The sequence below is a fragment of the Bacillus rossius genome, chromosome 8 (genome assembly GCF_032445375.1).
Source record: "Bacillus rossius redtenbacheri isolate Brsri chromosome 8, Brsri_v3, whole genome shotgun sequence".
Taxonomy (NCBI): Eukaryota; Metazoa; Arthropoda; class Insecta; order Phasmatodea; family Bacillidae; genus Bacillus; species Bacillus rossius.
This window is the reverse complement of record NC_086336.1, coordinates 1,103,413-1,120,852: the sequence shown is the minus strand read 5'-3', so window position 1 is coordinate 1,120,852 and position 17,440 is coordinate 1,103,413. Positions and strand designations below refer to the sequence as shown.

Genomic DNA, 17,440 nt, shown 5'->3' with positions numbered 1-17,440 from the left:
CACGCTGGTGAACAGCTGGAGAGTGTGTGGTGGTTTGTGCAGAGTGTTGGTGAGGTCACTGCTGCTGAGGGAGAGACTACTTGCACCATGTAATGCCAGTGTGTGCTCACGCTGGTGAACAGCTGGACAGTGTGTGGTGGTCTGTGCAGAGTGTTGGCGAGGTGGCAGCTGCTGAGGGAGAGACTACTTGCACCATGTAATGCCAGTGTGTGCTCACGCTGGTGAACAGCTGAACAGTGTGTGGTGGTTTGTGCAGAGTGTTGGTGAGGTGACTGCTGCTGAGGGAGAGACTACTTGCACCATGTAATGCCAGTGTGTGCTCACGCTGGTGAACAGCTGGACAGTGTGTGGTGGTCTGTGCAGAGTGTTGGTGAGGTGGCAGCTGCTGAGGGAGAGACTACTTGCACCATGTAATGCCAGTGTGTGCTCACGCTGGTGAACAGCTGGACAGTGTGTGGTGGTTTGTGCAGAGTGTTGGTGAGGTGGCAGCTGCTGAGGGAGAGACTACTTGCACCATGTAATGCCAGTGTGTGCTCACGCTGGTGAACAGCTGGACAGTGTGTGGTGGTTTGTGCAGAGTGTTGGTGAGGTGGCAGCTGCTGAGGGAGAGACTACTTGCACCATGTAATGCCAGTGTGTGCTCACGCTGGTGAACAGCTGGACAGTGTGTGGTGGTTTGTGCAGAGTGTTGGTGTGGTGGCAGCTGCTGAGGGAGAGACTACTTGCACCATGTAATGCCAGTGTGTGCTCACGCTGGTGAACAGCTGGACAGTGTGTGGTGGTTTGTGCAGAGCGTTGGTGAGGTGGCAGCTGCTGAGGGAGAGACTACTTGCACCATGTAATGCCAGTGTGTGATCACGCTGGTGAACAGCTGGACAGTGTGTGGTGGTTTGTGCAGAGTGTTGGTGAGGTCACTGCTGCTGAGGGAGAGACTACTTGCACCATGTAATGCCAGTGTGTGCTCACGCTGGTGAACAGCTGGACAGTGTGTGGTGGTCTGTGCAGAGTGTTGGCGAGGTGGCAGCTGCTGAGGGAGAGACTACTTGCACCATGTAATGCCAGTGTGTGCTCACGCTGGTGAACAGCTGAACAGTGTGTGGTGGTTTGTGCAGAGTGTTGGTGAGGTGACTGCTGCTGAGGGAGAGACTACTTGCACCATGTAATGCCAGTGTGTGCTCACGCTGGTGAACAGCTGGACAGTGTGTGGTGGTCTGTGCAGAGTGTTGGTGAGGTGGCAGCTGCTGAGGGAGAGACTACTTGCACCATGTAATGCCAGTGTGTGCTCACGCTGGTGAACAGCTGGACAGTGTGTGGTGGTTTGTGCAGAGTGTTGGTGAGGTGGCAGCTGCTGAGGGAGAGACTACTTGCACCATGTAATGCCAGTGTGTGCTCATGCTGGTGAACAGCTGGACTGTGTGTGGTGGTTTGTGCAGAGTGTTGGTGAGGTGACTGCTGCTGAGGGAGAGACTACTTGCACCATGTAATGCCAGTGTGTGCTCACGCTGGTGAACAGCTGGACTGTGTGTGGTGGTTTGTGCAGAGTGTTGGTGAGGTGGCAGCTGCTGAGGGAGAGACTACTTGCACCATGTAATGCCAGTGTGTGCTCACGCTGGTGAACAGCTGGACTGTGTGTGGTGGTTTGTGCAGAGTGTTGGTGAGGTGGCAGCTGCTGAGGGAGAGACTACTTGCACCATGTAATGCCAGTGTCTGCTCACGCTGGTGAACAGCTGGACAGTGTGTGGTGGTTTGTGCAGTGTGTTGGTGAGGTGACTGCTGCTGAGGGAGAGACTACTTGCACCATGTAATGCCAGTGTGTGCTCACGCTGGTGAACAGCTGGACTGTGTGTGGTGGTTTGTGCAGAGTGTTGGTGAGGTCACTGCTGCTGAGGGAGAGACTACTTGCACCATGTAATGCCAGTGTGTGCTCACGCTGGTGAACAGCTGGACAGTGTGTGGTGGTCTGTGCAGAGTGTTGGTGAGGTGGCAGCTGCTGAGGGAGAGACTACTTGCACCATGTAATGCCAGTGTGTGCTCACGCTGGTGAACAGCTGGACAGTGTGTGGTGGTTTGTGCAGAGTGTTGGTGAGGTGGCAGCTGCTGAGGGAGAGACTACTTGCACCATGTAATGCCAGTGTGTGCTCACGCTGGTGAACAGCTGGACTGTGTGTGGTGGTTTGTGCAGAGTGTTGGTGAGGTGGCAGCTGCTGAGGGAGAGACTACTTGCACCATGTAATGCCAGTGTGTGCTCACGCTGGTGAACAGCTGGACTGTGTGTGGTGGTTTGTGCAGAGTGTTGGTGAGGTGGCAGCTGCTGAGGGAGAGACTACTTGCACCATGTAATGCCAGTGTGTGCTCACGCTGGTGAACAGCTGGACTGTGTGTGGTGGTTTGTGCAGAGTGTTGGTGAGGTGGCAGCTGCTGAGGGAGAGACTACTTGCACCATGTAATGCCAGTGTCTGCTCACGCTGGTGAACAGCTGGACAGTGTGTGGTGGTTTGTGCAGTGTGTTGGTGAGGTGACTGCTGCTGAGGGAGAGACTACTTGCACCATGTAATGCCAGTGTGTGCTCACGCTGGTGAACAGCTGGACTGTGTGTGGTGGTTTGTGCAGAGTGTTGGTGAGGTGGCAGCTGCTGAGGGAGAGACTACTTGCACCATGTAATGCCAGTGTGTGCTCACGCTGGTGAACAGCTGGACAGTGTGTGGTGGTTTGTGCAGAGTGTTGGTGAGGTGACTGCTGCTGAGGGAGAGACTACTTGCACCATGTAATGCCAGTGTGTGCTCACGCTGGTGAACAGCTGGACAGTGTGTGGTGGTCTGTGCAGAGTGTTGGTGAGGTGGCAGCTGCTGAGGGAGAGACTACTTGCACCATGTAATGCCAGTGTGTGCTCACGCTGGTGAACAGCTGGACAGTGTGTGGTGGTTTGTGCAGAGTGTTGGTGAGGTGACTGCTGCTGAGGGAGAGACTACTTGCACCATGTAATGCCAGTGTGTGCTCACGCTGGTGAACAGCTGGACTGTGTGTGGTGGTTTGTGGAGAGTGTTGGTGAGGTGACTGCTGCTGAGGGAGAGACTACTTGCACCATGTAATGCCAGTGTGTGCTCACGCTGGTGAACAGCTGGACTGTGTGTGGTGGTTTGTGCAGAGTGTTGGTGAGGTGGCAGCTGCTGAGGGAGAGACTACTTGCACCATGTAATGCCATTGTGTGCTCATTCTGGTGAACAGCTGGACAGTGTGTGGTGGTTTGTGCAGAGTGTTGGTGAGGTGGCAGCTGCTGAGGGAGAGACTACTTGCACCATGTAATGCCAGTGTGTGCTCACGCTGGTGAACAGCTGGACTGTGTGTGGTGGTTTGTGGAGAGTGTTGGTGAGGTGGCAGCTGCTGAGGGAGAGACTACTTGCACCATGTAATGCCAGTGTGTGCTCACGCTGGTGAACAGCTGGACTGTGTGTGGTGGTTTGTGGAGAGTGTTGGTGAGGTGACTGCTGCTGAGGGAGAGACTACTTGCACCATGTAATGCCAGTGTGTGCTCACGCTGGTGAACAGCTGGACTGTGTGTGGTGGTTTGTGCAGAGTGTTGGTGAGGTGGCAGCTGCTGAGGGAGAGACTACTTGCACCATGTAATGCCATTGTGTGCTCATTCTGGTGAACAGCTGGACAGTGTGTGGTGGTTTGTGCAGAGTGTTGGTGAGGTGGCAGCTGCTGAGGGAGAGACTACTTGCACCATGTAATGCCAGTGTGTGCTCACGCTGGTGAACAGCTGGACTGTGTGTGGTGGTTTGTGGAGAGTGTTGGTGAGGTGGCAGCTGCTGAGGGAGAGACTACTTGCACCATGTAATGCCAGTGTGTGCTCACGCTGGTGAACAGCTGGACTGTGTGTGGTGGTTTGTGGAGAGTGTTGGTGAGGTGGCAGCTGCTGAGGGAGAGACTACTTGCACCATGTAATGCCAGTGTGTGCTCACGCTGGTGAACAGCTGGACTGTGTGTGGTGGTTTGTGGAGAGTGTTGGTGTGGTGACTGCTGCTGAGGGAGAGACTACTTGCACCATGTAATGCCAGTGTGTGCTCACGCTGGTGAACAGCTGGACTGTGTGTGGTGGTTTGTGCAGAGTGTTGGTGAGGTGGCAGCTGCTGAAGGAGAGACTACTTGCACCATGTAATGCCAGTGTGTGCTCACGCTGGTGAACAGCTGGACAGTGTGTGGTGGTTTGTGCAGAGTGTTGGTGAGGTGGCAGCTGCTGAGGGAGAGACTACTTGCACCATGTAATGCCAGTGTGTGCTCACGCTGGTGAACAGCTGGACAGTGTGTGGTGGTTTGTGCAGAGTGTTGGTGAGGTGGCAGCTGCTGAGGGAGAGACTACTTGCACCATGTAATGCCAGTGTGTGCTCACGCTGGTGAACAGCTGGACAGTGTGTGGTGGTTTGTGCAGAGTGTTGGTGAGGTGACTGCTGCTGAGGGAGAGACTACTTGCACCATGTAATGCCAGTGTGTGATCACGCTGGTGAACAGCTGGACAGTGTGTGGTGGTTTGTGCAGAGTGTTGGTGAGGTGACTGCTGCTGAGGGAGAGACTACTTGCACCATGTAATGCCAGTGTGTGCTCACGCTGGTGAACAGCTGGACAGTGTGTGGTGGTTTGTGCAGAGTGTTGGTGAGGTGACTGCTGCTGAGGGAGAGACTACTTGCACCATGTAATGCCAGTGTGTGCTCACGCTGGTGAACAGCTGGACAGTGTGTGGTGGTTTGTGCAGAGTGTTGGTGAGGTGACTGCTGCTGAGGGAGAGACTACTTGCACCATGTAATGCCAGTGTGTGCTCACGCTGGTGAACAGCTGGACAGTGTGTGGTGGTTTGTGCAGAGTGTTGGTGAGGTGGCAGCTGCTGAGGGAGAGACTACTTGCACCATGTAATGCCAGTGTGTGCTCACGCTGGTGAACAGCTGGACTGTGTGTGGTGGTTTGTGCAGAGTGTTGGTGAGGTCACTGCTGCTGAGGGAGAGACTACTTGCACCATGTAATGCCAGTGTGTGCTCACGCTGGTGAACAGCTGGACAGTGTGTGGTGGTTTGTGCAGAGTGTTGGTGAGGTGACTGCTGCTGAGGGAGAGACTACTTGCACCATGTAATGCCAGTGTGTGCTCACGCTGGTGAACAGCTGGACTGTGTGTGGTGGTTTGTGCAGAGTGTTGGTGAGGTCACTGCTGCTGAGGGAGAGACTACTTGCACCATGTAATGCCAGTGTGTGCTCACGCTGGTGAACAGCTGGACAGTGTGTGGTGGTTTGTGCAGAGTGTTGGTGAGGTGACTGCTGCTGAGGGAGAGACTACTTGCACCATGTAATGCCAGTGTGTGCTCACGCTGGTGAACAGCTGGACAGTGTGTGGTGGTTTGTGCAGAGTGTTGGTGAGGTGGCAGCTGCTGAGGGAGAGACTACTTGCACCATGTAATGCCAGTGTGTGCTCACGCTGGTGAACAGCTGGACTGTGTGTGGTGGTTTGTGCAGAGTGTTGGTGAGGTCACTGCTGCTGAGGGAGAGACTACTTGCACCATGTAATGCCAGTGTGTGCTCACGCTGGTGAACAGCTGGACAGTGTGTGGTGGTTTGTGCAGAGTGTTGGTGAGGTGACTGCTGCTGAGGGAGAGACTACTTGCACCATGTAATGCCAGTGTGTGCTCACGCTGGTGAACAGCTGGACTGTGTGTGGTGGTTTGTGCAGAGTGTTGGTGAGGTCACTGCTGCTGAGGGAGAGACTACTTGCACCATGTAATGCCAGTGTGTGCTCACGCTGGTGAACAGCTGGACAGTGTGTGGTGGTTTGTGCAGAGTGTTGGTGAGGTGACTGCTGCTGAGGGAGAGACTACTTGCACCATGTAATGCCAGTGTGTGCTCACGCTGGTGAACAGCTGGACAGTGTGTGGTGGTTTGTGCAGAGTGTTGGTGAGGTCACTGCTGCTGAGGGAGAGACTACTTGCACCATGTAATGCCAGTGTGTGCTCACGCTGGTGAACAGCTGGACAGTGTGTGGTGGTTTGTGCAGAGTGTTGGTGAGGTGACTGCTGCTGAGGGAGAGACTACTTGCACCATGTAATGCCAGTGTGTGCTCACGCTGGTGAACAGCTGGACTGTGTGTGGTGGTTTGTGCAGAGTGTTGGTGAGGTCACTGCTGCTGAGGGAGAGACTACTTGCACCATGTAATGCCAGTGTGTGCTCACGCTGGTGAACAGCTGGACAGTGTGTGGTGGTTTGTGCAGAGTGTTGGTGAGGTGACTGCTGCTGAGGGAGAGACTACTTGCACCATGTAATGCCAGTGTGTGCTCACGCTGGTGAACAGCTGGACTGTGTGTGGTGGTTTGTGCAGAGTGTTGGTGAGGTGACTGCTGCTGAGGGAGGGTAGGCTGCCTGCACTATGCGACCCTCCCGAGGTGACATAGAGTTGGAGCACTTCAGGCCAGAATACCTCGCAGGTAAGAAGGCTGCAGTCACATAATGTTCGACTCCATCTGCCACATCTGTCTCTGTTACTAGTGAGATGCCCTAGAAGCATGTTTACTGTAGGTGATGTCATAACTTAGAATTCACAATTTAGAAATGCATAACTTATAAACATACAAGATTGAATTTTCTAAACTATGCCTGTTATTGTTTTTTTTAATTTTTCGTTTGTTTTAGTTCTAAGGTATGTGTATCCTACTTGGTAAGTTCTAAACTATGTGTTTATAAGCTGACAGTTCTCAGTTGTGTGTTTTTTTCTGTCACGATTGTTCAAAGTTTTACCTTTTTGAATTACGTTGTATCTAACTTATGACATTTCCTGTTTGTAATTCTTAGTTTTGACAGTTGAAAGTTATGATTTCCTAAGTTACGAAGTTTCTAAGTTGTGTAGTTCAGTGTTGTAATATTTTAAATGCATGGTGACAGAGTTGGGAATAAAATCAGAAATCGTATAAATGATGTATTCATTTTCTTTTATTTATTTAGTGATATAAGAAAATAGGGCGCCAGTGATATTTTACCTTCTAAGAACATCAATTGTGTGAGAATGAATATTTAATGAATAACTCCAGCTAACTAATGTCTTAAAATATACTTCAGTGTGGTAAATAAAAATAAAACAAATATTACGTTCCATAGTAACCAATAATACACTAATTCCTTAACAGGATTTCTATTCAGAGTAATATATAAACAATAACTATTAGTGGTTAAAATATTAGTTGGAAACTTTATAAGAACTGTTTGTAATAAACATGGGATTATAGGGTTTAGATATATGTGTGTGTATATATATATATACACACACACACATATACATAGGGACATAAATAATTCAGTTTGTTCATTCATACTTAGACGTAAATTGTACGTGATATGTACAATTTAATATAATATAACAACCACATCAAGTCTACCAATAAGAATTGTACTGGTTTAGCTTACTTATATTCAAGAAGTTATATTAGGCAAATTTTTTGATATACAAAAGTTATATTGCAAAATAAACAGTATTCAAAGAATCCAGGAACTGTGTAGTTTTGGATAAGTTAGCAGCGTTACTTTTATTTGATCACAACAGATGTCTGAAGGTATATCAAGAAGTTATGTAAGGTAGTGCGAATTATAATGCTCAGTAGAACACGAAAACTAATTCAGGGGACTTCTGGGAGAAACAGGACAGTGAATTTAATAATCAGTTTATGTGGCAAATGTTAATAGTCTAATAGTCTCTGGAGCACATAGAATTCAAGAATAATAACATTATTAGTTGTCTTGTGGATAATATGTACGTAAATACTACGTATTGATGAAGCAAGTCCTTTAAATCATTGTCCTTGTAAACGAACAGGCATTATTTTTATGAAGTTATCAAGTTTAATGAAGTACCACACTAACTGTGAATTTTTAGACTCAACAAACACTAAGTTCTCTGAACGGTGAATACTATCCGAACCAGCTAAGCAACATAGTTTCATACCTTTAAGATATTACGATATATTGACGTGACAACGTCTAATAAATCGATGAACGCCTGCTGCACGCACAAAAAAGTGTCCCGTTACGCACATTGTTCCGTTACGCGGTGTCCCGTAACGCTCATTGTTACGTTACGATGTGTCCCGTTACGCTCATTGTTACGTTACGATGTGTCCCGTTACGCTCATTGTTCCGTTACGCTGTGTCCCGTTACACTCATTGTACGCTTGCGCCGCACCGACAGAAGTGAAAACTTAAAACTTTGTTTATAAATGTGTAATATGAAATAATTTCTACGTCAAATGTACGTAAGAAAATTAATCTGATTACTAGTATAATTTCAAGTATTTATTTATTTTTTTATTATTAAAAAAACGTAGCATCTGTTGGCGAGTGCAGTAATAATATGTTATGTTAGATATTTGATTACAGTTTATTTATATGAAAACTTGTTCATAATTATATTGAAACGAAAAGTTAATATAATTTTCATTGCTTATTTCAACAGCAATTTCGGCAATGAAGGTTAATTATTCTTGCACTTTAAAAATCTTTTTACTAGTATAATTTCAAGTATTTATTATTTTATTATTAAAATAAAAATGATTCAATTTTATTCATAAAAGTATGCAATCATTTCATCAATGTTTTGTTATGACGTCACGTTAAACTATCGTCCGTAAACCGACTTTACAGACAACCAATTTTTTTTTTTTTTTTTTTTTTTTAGATTTTATGATTTGTTTTACTGAAGCAAAAAAAAAATTGTTTTAAATAATATCTCTTCAAAGAAAATTCACCAATCGAAAACCAAGAATTTTGATTGTTACTCGTAATTACTATCTGACAGCATATAAGTGGGCATAGTGTAACAAAAACCCTAGACCCGTCTTTCTGTCAGGTATTTTGAAAGCGTTGACATGACATGACAAAATAGAAATAATTATGTTATAAACAGTGGAGACTGGTTTGTGTGGCGATTTCGTAGCATAAAATATTAAAAATTAAAGTAGTGTGTTTCTAAGTTACGATAGCTCAAAGCCATGATTTTCAAAGTTGTGTGAATCCTAAATGGTAAATTCAATTTTTGTGTTTTTGGCGAATGTTTTTTAATGCCATACCTACCTCCAGTATTATCATCTTATACAAATACTGGTAGAAATACCAGGTACTGATCTGGCTTTACACATCATTGCACATAAGGACAAGTATGTGGTACATACACTTGAAATATGGGAAATTCTTATCTCTAATGCCCACACAGCACACCTTACATAGCAGATGTATATGTAGCAACAGGAATATAGTGCCAGAAGTCTGTAGGTGTCACAGTTTCGGAGAAGTGGTGATGAGTGATTCAGTGAGTGGTATGTCGCTTCTAATAAATTTCATTCCCTATTTAACATCCTTAGGGAATAAATTTTAAAAGAACATTATTAGTGCTCTTTTTTACTGGCTGCTATGTGAGATATGCGTTAATTTCTTTGAGAGAAAAAATATTTAAAATTACTTGGCCTTTTAAAATAATTAGAATACATATGATTTAAAGAGGCCAAATAAGATTTAATCAATTTTTATGAAATAATTTTAAACCGCATCACGCAGTTGCAACCAGCATTGCCTTTGAACCAAAAACAAATTCAGTTATTTATTCCATTTTGTTGTCCTTATACATCTGCATAAAAATGTTTCAAATTCAACTTTGCCAGTTAATCATGCAAAAAGTATGCACTATATAAAATTGTCATTTAGTTAAAGTTCTGCCACTCAAACAGTCTGCAAGTGTAACTTTGTTAAACGCAAAAATAAAATAATGTGAAGGATGCAGGTGAAAAAAAACAACAAAATATTTCACAAATTATTCGTATTCGTTTATAAGAAACTAGAATGCAGGAAATTAAATTTTTTAAATTTAAAAATTGTTCGATGTCATATTTACTAGCGTGAAAATAGCTGTGAAGGCTTGCATTTGTTAAAACCATGAAAATTAATAATTTTTTGGTTGTGCTAGCATGCACAAACTCACAAAAAATAATTAATTTCAATATTTTTTACAAAGGCGATTACAATATTGCACACTAATTAAGATTGAAATAAAATAATACGTACTGTTGTTTTGAATACAATTATTACAAACAATTTTGATAGTTAAAAACTTTCAAACTAACAACATTTTGCTTAGCTTCTGCATACACGCGACCTACATTCATCGTGTCGCGCCTGAACTTCCTGAGCAACTTAACTTCTTAAGACTTTTGTATTACAGTTATCCAAGTTAATGCAGAAATCAAACACGAGCAAAATATTTAGTTTGACAACAGTTACGAGAAATGATAGGAAACATCAACTATCAGTCTGTCACTGGACAGAGGAATGTGGTAAGACCAGGAAAGTGATGGCGACAAAGACGAGCATGGCGCGAGCATCCTTACTGCCAGTGATCAGCTTCAGATCGAACAGACGGGAGTCAGCCAGAGATATTTACTAGGTGGGAACGGGGAACCAAATAACAATTCAGAAATAAGTGAACCAATATTTATAATAAATTGTTCACATGTTTTGCCCACCACGACACACAATAACAGCAGACTAAATACGTACAGCACTGGTGATGTATTAGACACAGAGTAAGGAAGTGAGGAGGTCTCCAGTGGGAAGCGACATGTGCCGGAAGGAGGGATATGGCACAAAGGTTGAGGACACAATCCAAAGTCTACGCAGCGACGAGTCGAGGTGGAAGGCGGTCGGCACACCCAGGCCTGCACAGCTGAGAAACAAAGGCGTGGCTCGACGTTCTGCAGTCATTGTGACAGTAATCCCAAAACACACGAAGAGAGACTTCTTATGAGAAAAAGATGTTATTTGCGTATGTTATCCAACACTATTTATCCAAGTGTATGGGAATTAAAGGGGGAAAAACCTATTATTTTACATGTGGAGGCTTACTGGAAGCTGGAATCTCGGAATATTACATACATTTTTGGGGAGGGATGTATAATTATCGACCTTTTAAAATTTCCACTTAGAAGAAAACGAAATATTCATAGAAAAAAAGGTAAATTTAACTCAATATATTTTTGAGCTTTTCTGTTATCATCACAAGGAAAAAAAAAAAAAAAATATATATATATATATATATATATACCATCAATTCAGTGAACATTTAAAACTGCAATTACTAGAATTATGTATAGTACTATAATTTATACATATTTTTATTTAAGAAAAATTAAACCTCATAAACTGGTATATTTTTAATGCACACTGCATCGGACAGTAGCACTCGGACTTAGCAGAAAACACAGAAATTAAGTATGGTTCTCTTTAGGGAACTCTTGTAGCATTTTTTGAAATTAACAAGCAGACTCTAACACACTTTTGTTGCAACCTCAAAAAAGAAAGGTAGTGGCTCAAGGTCCATATAATTTTAAGAAATATCACTAATAATATCATATAACTTTTTTGAATTCTTCTTTCTCAAGTGTGCATTTGGCTAGCATTTCTGCTTTTGAACTTCAGAATGTCTGACACTATCCTGTTCACTTCTGATCCACTGCACTCAGTTTTATAAAATAATTAAAAAATAACTCAACGATGCTGGCATCTAGTATGGCCTACAACAGCAGACAACACCAGAAGCAACTGGCAGATGACTTTTGAATCCAAGATTGCCGTCAAAAATTTCGAGAAATACACCATCGTAACCCAACCTACTCTCAAGTAATTTGATAACTCACTTAATAGGTCTTGAAATAAGTCTCGGATCCAAGATGGCCACCTATGGCTTAGACATACCCCCATGACGTCTCAAATATCTCAATAATCCAAGATCGCAGCAACATCTTAACAAACATTTTAAGTGGCTCAATGTCTTAAGACAAACTTCCTAAGATACCGGTCCCCTTATCGGGTCGTCAGACCCGATATTAGATAGATATTGTTGTTCCTAGTCGCTGGGTGTACAGTCACATTGGTAATTTACCATATAATAGGTAGAAATTATGTTTAGTATGGCTAGTGTTAGCTGAACTGATCTGAAATGGCACGTAAATTTAAGTAATTAACTTGTGTGCTGTGTTCTCGTAGAAGCTCTAGTACCTATATTTCAGATATGCAATAATTATATGCGCCACACGAAATACTAATACCTATTATTTCAACTGAGAAATTAATACTTAATACTTTTAAGCATTAGTTTGTATCACCATGAATGCTAGTACTATAGGCCTGATTGCGTGCATGGCGTGTGGTCTCGAGGGAGAGGTCTAGTCACGTGGTGGATGTGACTGGTCAGGCTTGAAGACCTGATGTACATGGAGGCGCGAGGCAAACTGACTGTTCATTCCATCGAGAGTCGGAATAAGGACTTAAATTGAAGATAATGTACTGAAAGAAAATTAGTAAAGTACTTTGTTACGCATATTCTAACAAATAATGTGACTTAGAATAGTTCCAAGTTCCAAGTTACGAAAATTAATCATTTGGATACGTCAAGGTGGCCGTTCAGGTGAATGACAGAGCACAAGGCATGCGAGGAAAAAAAAAATAGTAAAATGTAATTATTGAATATAATTCGAAAGTAAACCGTTGTCGAAATGGTACATGAACGAACAGTTTAGGAAGTATACAAATTTATTTAAAATTAGATTATTATAAAGTAACTTGGCTTCTGGGTTGTAGCAACGTCCTTGGCAAATAAATCACCGACGTTTCGGTCGACATTGCAGTCGCCATCATCAGGGAGCAATCCGTAGGTAACTTCTCCCTGATGATGGCGACTGCAATGTCGACCGAAACGTCGGTGAATTATTCGCCAAGGACGCGGCTACAACCCAGAAGCTAAGCTACTTCAGACAATGGCCGTGAAAGCTTGCGAACATTATTAGATTATTATAAATAAAGATATAGTTAACTATTTAGAGAACTGTAATGACTATATGGCATGTGGCCGCCAGAGCACGCGATGACGTAGGCAGGTGCTGGAGTGACCTTGAAGAGGGTTACCACGGCAACTGTCAGCCGGGCATCGATTGGCGTGGCCTTGCAGCGCCTCGCTGCCCCAGAGGTTAGTCAGAGCCAGAGTGCCTGACCTCTTCAGCCGACCGTGTTGCTCCGCACGCACAGCCACAAGCGACTACGAGCATGGCTGTGTATTTGTGGCGCACCAGGAAACATTTCAGCTAGTAGCTATATGAGCCTGCCGCCTTCCCACCCGCCAGCAAGTCACTACAACAATGCGGAGAGACTGGAAGTCATATTATACTAGTCGACGTACCCAGCATAGTCCAGCCTGTCATATAAATACAGCGGAGTGACAGGCTGTCATACTATACTATTTGTAGTACCCAGCATTGTCCAGCTTGTCATATAAATACAGCAGAGTGACTGGCAGTCATACATTCATAGTTGAAGTACCCAGCATTGTCCAGCTTGTCATATAAATACAGCGGAGTGACAGGCTGTCATACTATACTATTTGTAGTACCCAGCATTGTCCAGCTTGTCATATAAATACAGCAGAGTGACTGGCAGTCATACATTCATAGTTGAAGTACCCAGCATTGTCCAGCTTGTCATATAAATACAGCAGAGAGACTGGCAGTCATACATTCATAGTTGAAGTACCCAGCATTGTCCAGCTTGTCATATAAATACAGCAGAGAGACTGGCAGTCATACATTCATAGTTGAAGTACCCAGCATGGTCCAGCCTGTCATATAAATACAGCAGAGTGACTGGCAGTCATACATTCATAGTTGAAGTACCCAGCATTGTCCAGCTTGTCATATAAATACAGCAGAGAGACTGGCAGTCATACATTCATAGTTGAAGTACCCAGCATTGTCCAGCTTGTCATATAAATACAGCAGAGAGACTGGCAGTCATACATTCATAGTTGAAGTACCCAGCATTGTCCAGCTTGTCATATAAATACAGCAGAGAGACTGGCAGTCATACATTCATAGTTGAAGTACCCAGCATTGTCCAGCTTGTCATATAAATACAGCAGAGAGACTGGCAGTCATACATTCATAGTTGAAGTACCCAGCATGGTCCAGCCTGTCATATAAGTAGGACAGCAGAGTGACTGGCAGTCATATTATACCAGTCGAAAAAACCCAGCATTGTCCAGCTTGTCATATAAATACAGCAGAGAGACTGGCAGTCATACATTCATAGTTGAAGTACCCAGCATTGTCCAGCTTGTCATATAAATACAGCAGAGAGACTGGCAGTCATACATTCATAGTTGAAGTACCCAGCATTGTCCAGCTTGTCATATAAATACAGCAGAGAGACTGGCAGTCATACATTCATAGTTGAAGTACCCAGCATTGTCCAGCTTGTCATATAAATACAGCAGAGAGACTGGCAGTCATACATTCATAGTTGAAGTACCCAGCATGGTCCAGCCTGTCATATAAATACAGCAGAGTGACTGGCAGTCATACATTCATAGTTGAAGTACCCAGCATTGTCCAGCTTGTCATATAAATACAGCAGAGAGACTGGCAGTCATACATTCATAGTTGAAGTACCCAGCATTGTCCAGCTTGTCATATAAATACAGCAGAGAGACTGGCAGTCATACATTCATAGTTGAAGTACCCAGCATGGTCCAGCCTGTCATATAAGTAGGACAGCAGAGTGACTGGCAGTCATATTATACCAGTCGAAGTACCCAGCATTGTCCAGCTTGTCATATAAATACAGCAGAGTGACTGGCAGTCATACATTCATAGTTGAAGTACCCAGCATTGTCCAGCTTGTCATATAAATACAGCAGAGAGACTGGCAGTCATACATTCATAGTTGAAGTACCCAGCATTGTCCAGCTTGTCATATAAATACAGCAGAGAGACTGGCAGTCATACATTCATAGTTGAAGTACCCAGCATTGTCCAGCTTGTCATATAAATACAGCAGAGAGACTGGCAGTCATACATTCATAGTTGAAGTACCCAGCATGGTCCAGCCTGTCATATAAATACAGCAGAGTGACTGGCAGTCATACTATACTGTTTGTAGTACCCAGCATTGTCCAGCCTGTCATATAAATACAGCAGAGTGACTGGCAGTCATATTATACCAGTCGAAGTACCCAGCATGGTCCAGCCTGTCATATAAGTAGGACAGCAGAGTGACTGGCAGTCATATTATACCAGTCGAAGTACCCAGCATTGTCCAGCTTGTCATATAAATACAGCAGAGTGACTGGCAGTCATACATTCATAGTTGAAGTACCCAGCATTGTCCAGCTTGTCATATAAATACAGCAGAGAGACTGGCAGTCATACATTCATAGTTGAAGTACCCAGCATTGTCCAGCCTGTCATATAAATACAGCAGAGTGACTGGCAGTCATACTATACTGTTTGTAGTACCCAGCATTGTCCAGCCTGTCATATAAATACAGCAGAGTGACTGGCAGTCATACTATACTAGTTGAAGTACCCAGCATTGTCCAGCCTGTCATATAAATACAGCAGAGTGACTGGCAGTCATACTATACTAGTTGAAGTACCCAGCATTGTCCAGCCTGTCATATAAATACAGCAGAGTGACTGGCAGTCATACTATACTGTTTGTAGTACCCAGCATTGTCCAGCCTGTCATATAAATACAGCAGAGTGACTGGCAGTCATACTATACTAGTTGAAGTACCCAGCATTGTCCAGCCTGTCATATAAATACAGCAGAGTGACTGGCAGTCATATTATACTAGTTGAAGTACCCAGCATTGTCCAGCCTGTCATATAAATACAGCAGAGTGACTGGCAGTCATATTATACCAGTCGAAGTACCCAGCATTGTCCAGCTTGTCATATAAATACAGCAGAGTGACTGGCAGTCATACATTCATAGTTGAAGTACCCAGCATTGTCCAGCTTGTCATATAAATACAGCAGAGAGACTGGCAGTCATACATTCATAGTTGAAGTACCCAGCATTGTCCAGCCTGTCATATAAATACAGCAGAGTGACTGGCAGTCATACTATACTGTTTGTAGTACCCAGCATTGTCCAGCCTGTCATATAAATACAGCAGAGTGACTGGCAGTCATATTATACCAGTTGAAGTATCCAGCATGGTCCAGCCTGTCATATAAGTAGGACAGCAGAGTGACTGGCAGTCATATTATACCAGTCGAAGTACCCAGCATTGTCCAGCTTGTCATATAAATACAGCAGAGTGACTGGCAGTCATACATTCATAGTTGAAGTACCCAGCATTGTCCAGCTTGTCATATAAATACAGCAGAGAGACTGGCAGTCATACATTCATAGTTGAAGTACCCAGCATTGTCCAGCCTGTCATATAAATACAGCAGAGTGACAGGCAGTCATACTATACTGTTTGTAGTACCCAGCATTGTCCAGCCTGTCATATAAATACAGCAGAGTGACTGGCAGTCATACTATACTAGTTGAAGTACCCAGCATTGTCCAGCCTGTCATATAAATACAGCAGAGTGACTGGCAGTCATACTATACTAGTTGAAGTACCCAGCATTGTCCAGCCTGTCATATAAATACAGCAGAGTGACTGGCAGTCATACTATACTGTTTGTAGTACCCAGCATTGTCCAGCCTGTCATATAAATACAGCAGAGTGACTGGCAGTCATACTATACTAGTTGAAGTACCCAGCATTGTCCAGCCTGTCATATAAATACAGCAGAGTGACTGGCAGTCATATTATACTAGTTGAAGTACCCAGCATTGTCCAGCCTGTCATATAAATACAGCAGAGTGACTGGCAGTCATATTATACCAGTCGAAGTACCCAGCATTGTCCAGCTTGTCATATAAATACAGCAGAGTGACTGGCAGTCATACATTCATAGTTGAAGTACCCAGCATTGTCCAGCTTGTCATATAAATACAGCAGAGAGACTGGCAGTCATACATTCATAGTTGAAGTACCCAGCATTGTCCAGCCTGTCATATAAATACAGCAGAGTGACAGGCAGTCATACTATACTGTTTGTAGTACCCAGCATTGTCCAGCCTGTCATATAAATACAGCAGAGTGACTGGCAGTCATACTATACTAGTTGAAGTACCCAGCATTGTCCAGCCTGTCATATAAATACAGCAGAGTGACTGGCAGTCATACTATACTAGTTGAAGTACCCAGCATTGTCCAGCCTGTCATATAAATACAGCAGAGTGACTGGCAGTCATACTATACTGTTTGTAGTACCCAGCATTGTCCAGCCTGTCATATAAATACAGCAGAGTGACTGGCAGTCATACTATACTAGTTGAAGTACCCAGCATTGTCCAGCCTGTCATATAAATACAGCAGAGTGACTGGCAGTCATATTATACTAGTTGAAGTACCCAGCATTGTCCAGCCTGTCATATAAATACAGCAGAGTGACTGGCAGTCATATTATACCAGTCGAAGTACCCAGCATTGTCCAGCTTGTCATATAAATACAGCAGAGTGACTGGCAGTCATACA

General features: G+C 44.0%; 1 protein-coding gene across 6 annotated transcripts in view; it reads left to right on the top strand.

Annotated features, from left to right (window-relative positions):
- The window catches only part of LOC134535434 (probable phospholipid-transporting ATPase IA), a 263,150-nt gene that overhangs the window by 23,881 nt on the left and 221,829 nt on the right, over positions 1-17,440 (top strand). For all 6 annotated transcript variants that reach the window (XM_063374529.1, XM_063374530.1, XM_063374527.1 and 3 more), the window contains one exon: positions 6,356-6,461. In XM_063374529.1, the coding sequence (XP_063230599.1) occupies positions 6,404-6,461 (58 nt within the window). In that variant the 5' untranslated portion in view covers positions 6,356-6,403. The remainder of the gene's footprint in view (positions 1-6,355; positions 6,462-17,440) is intronic.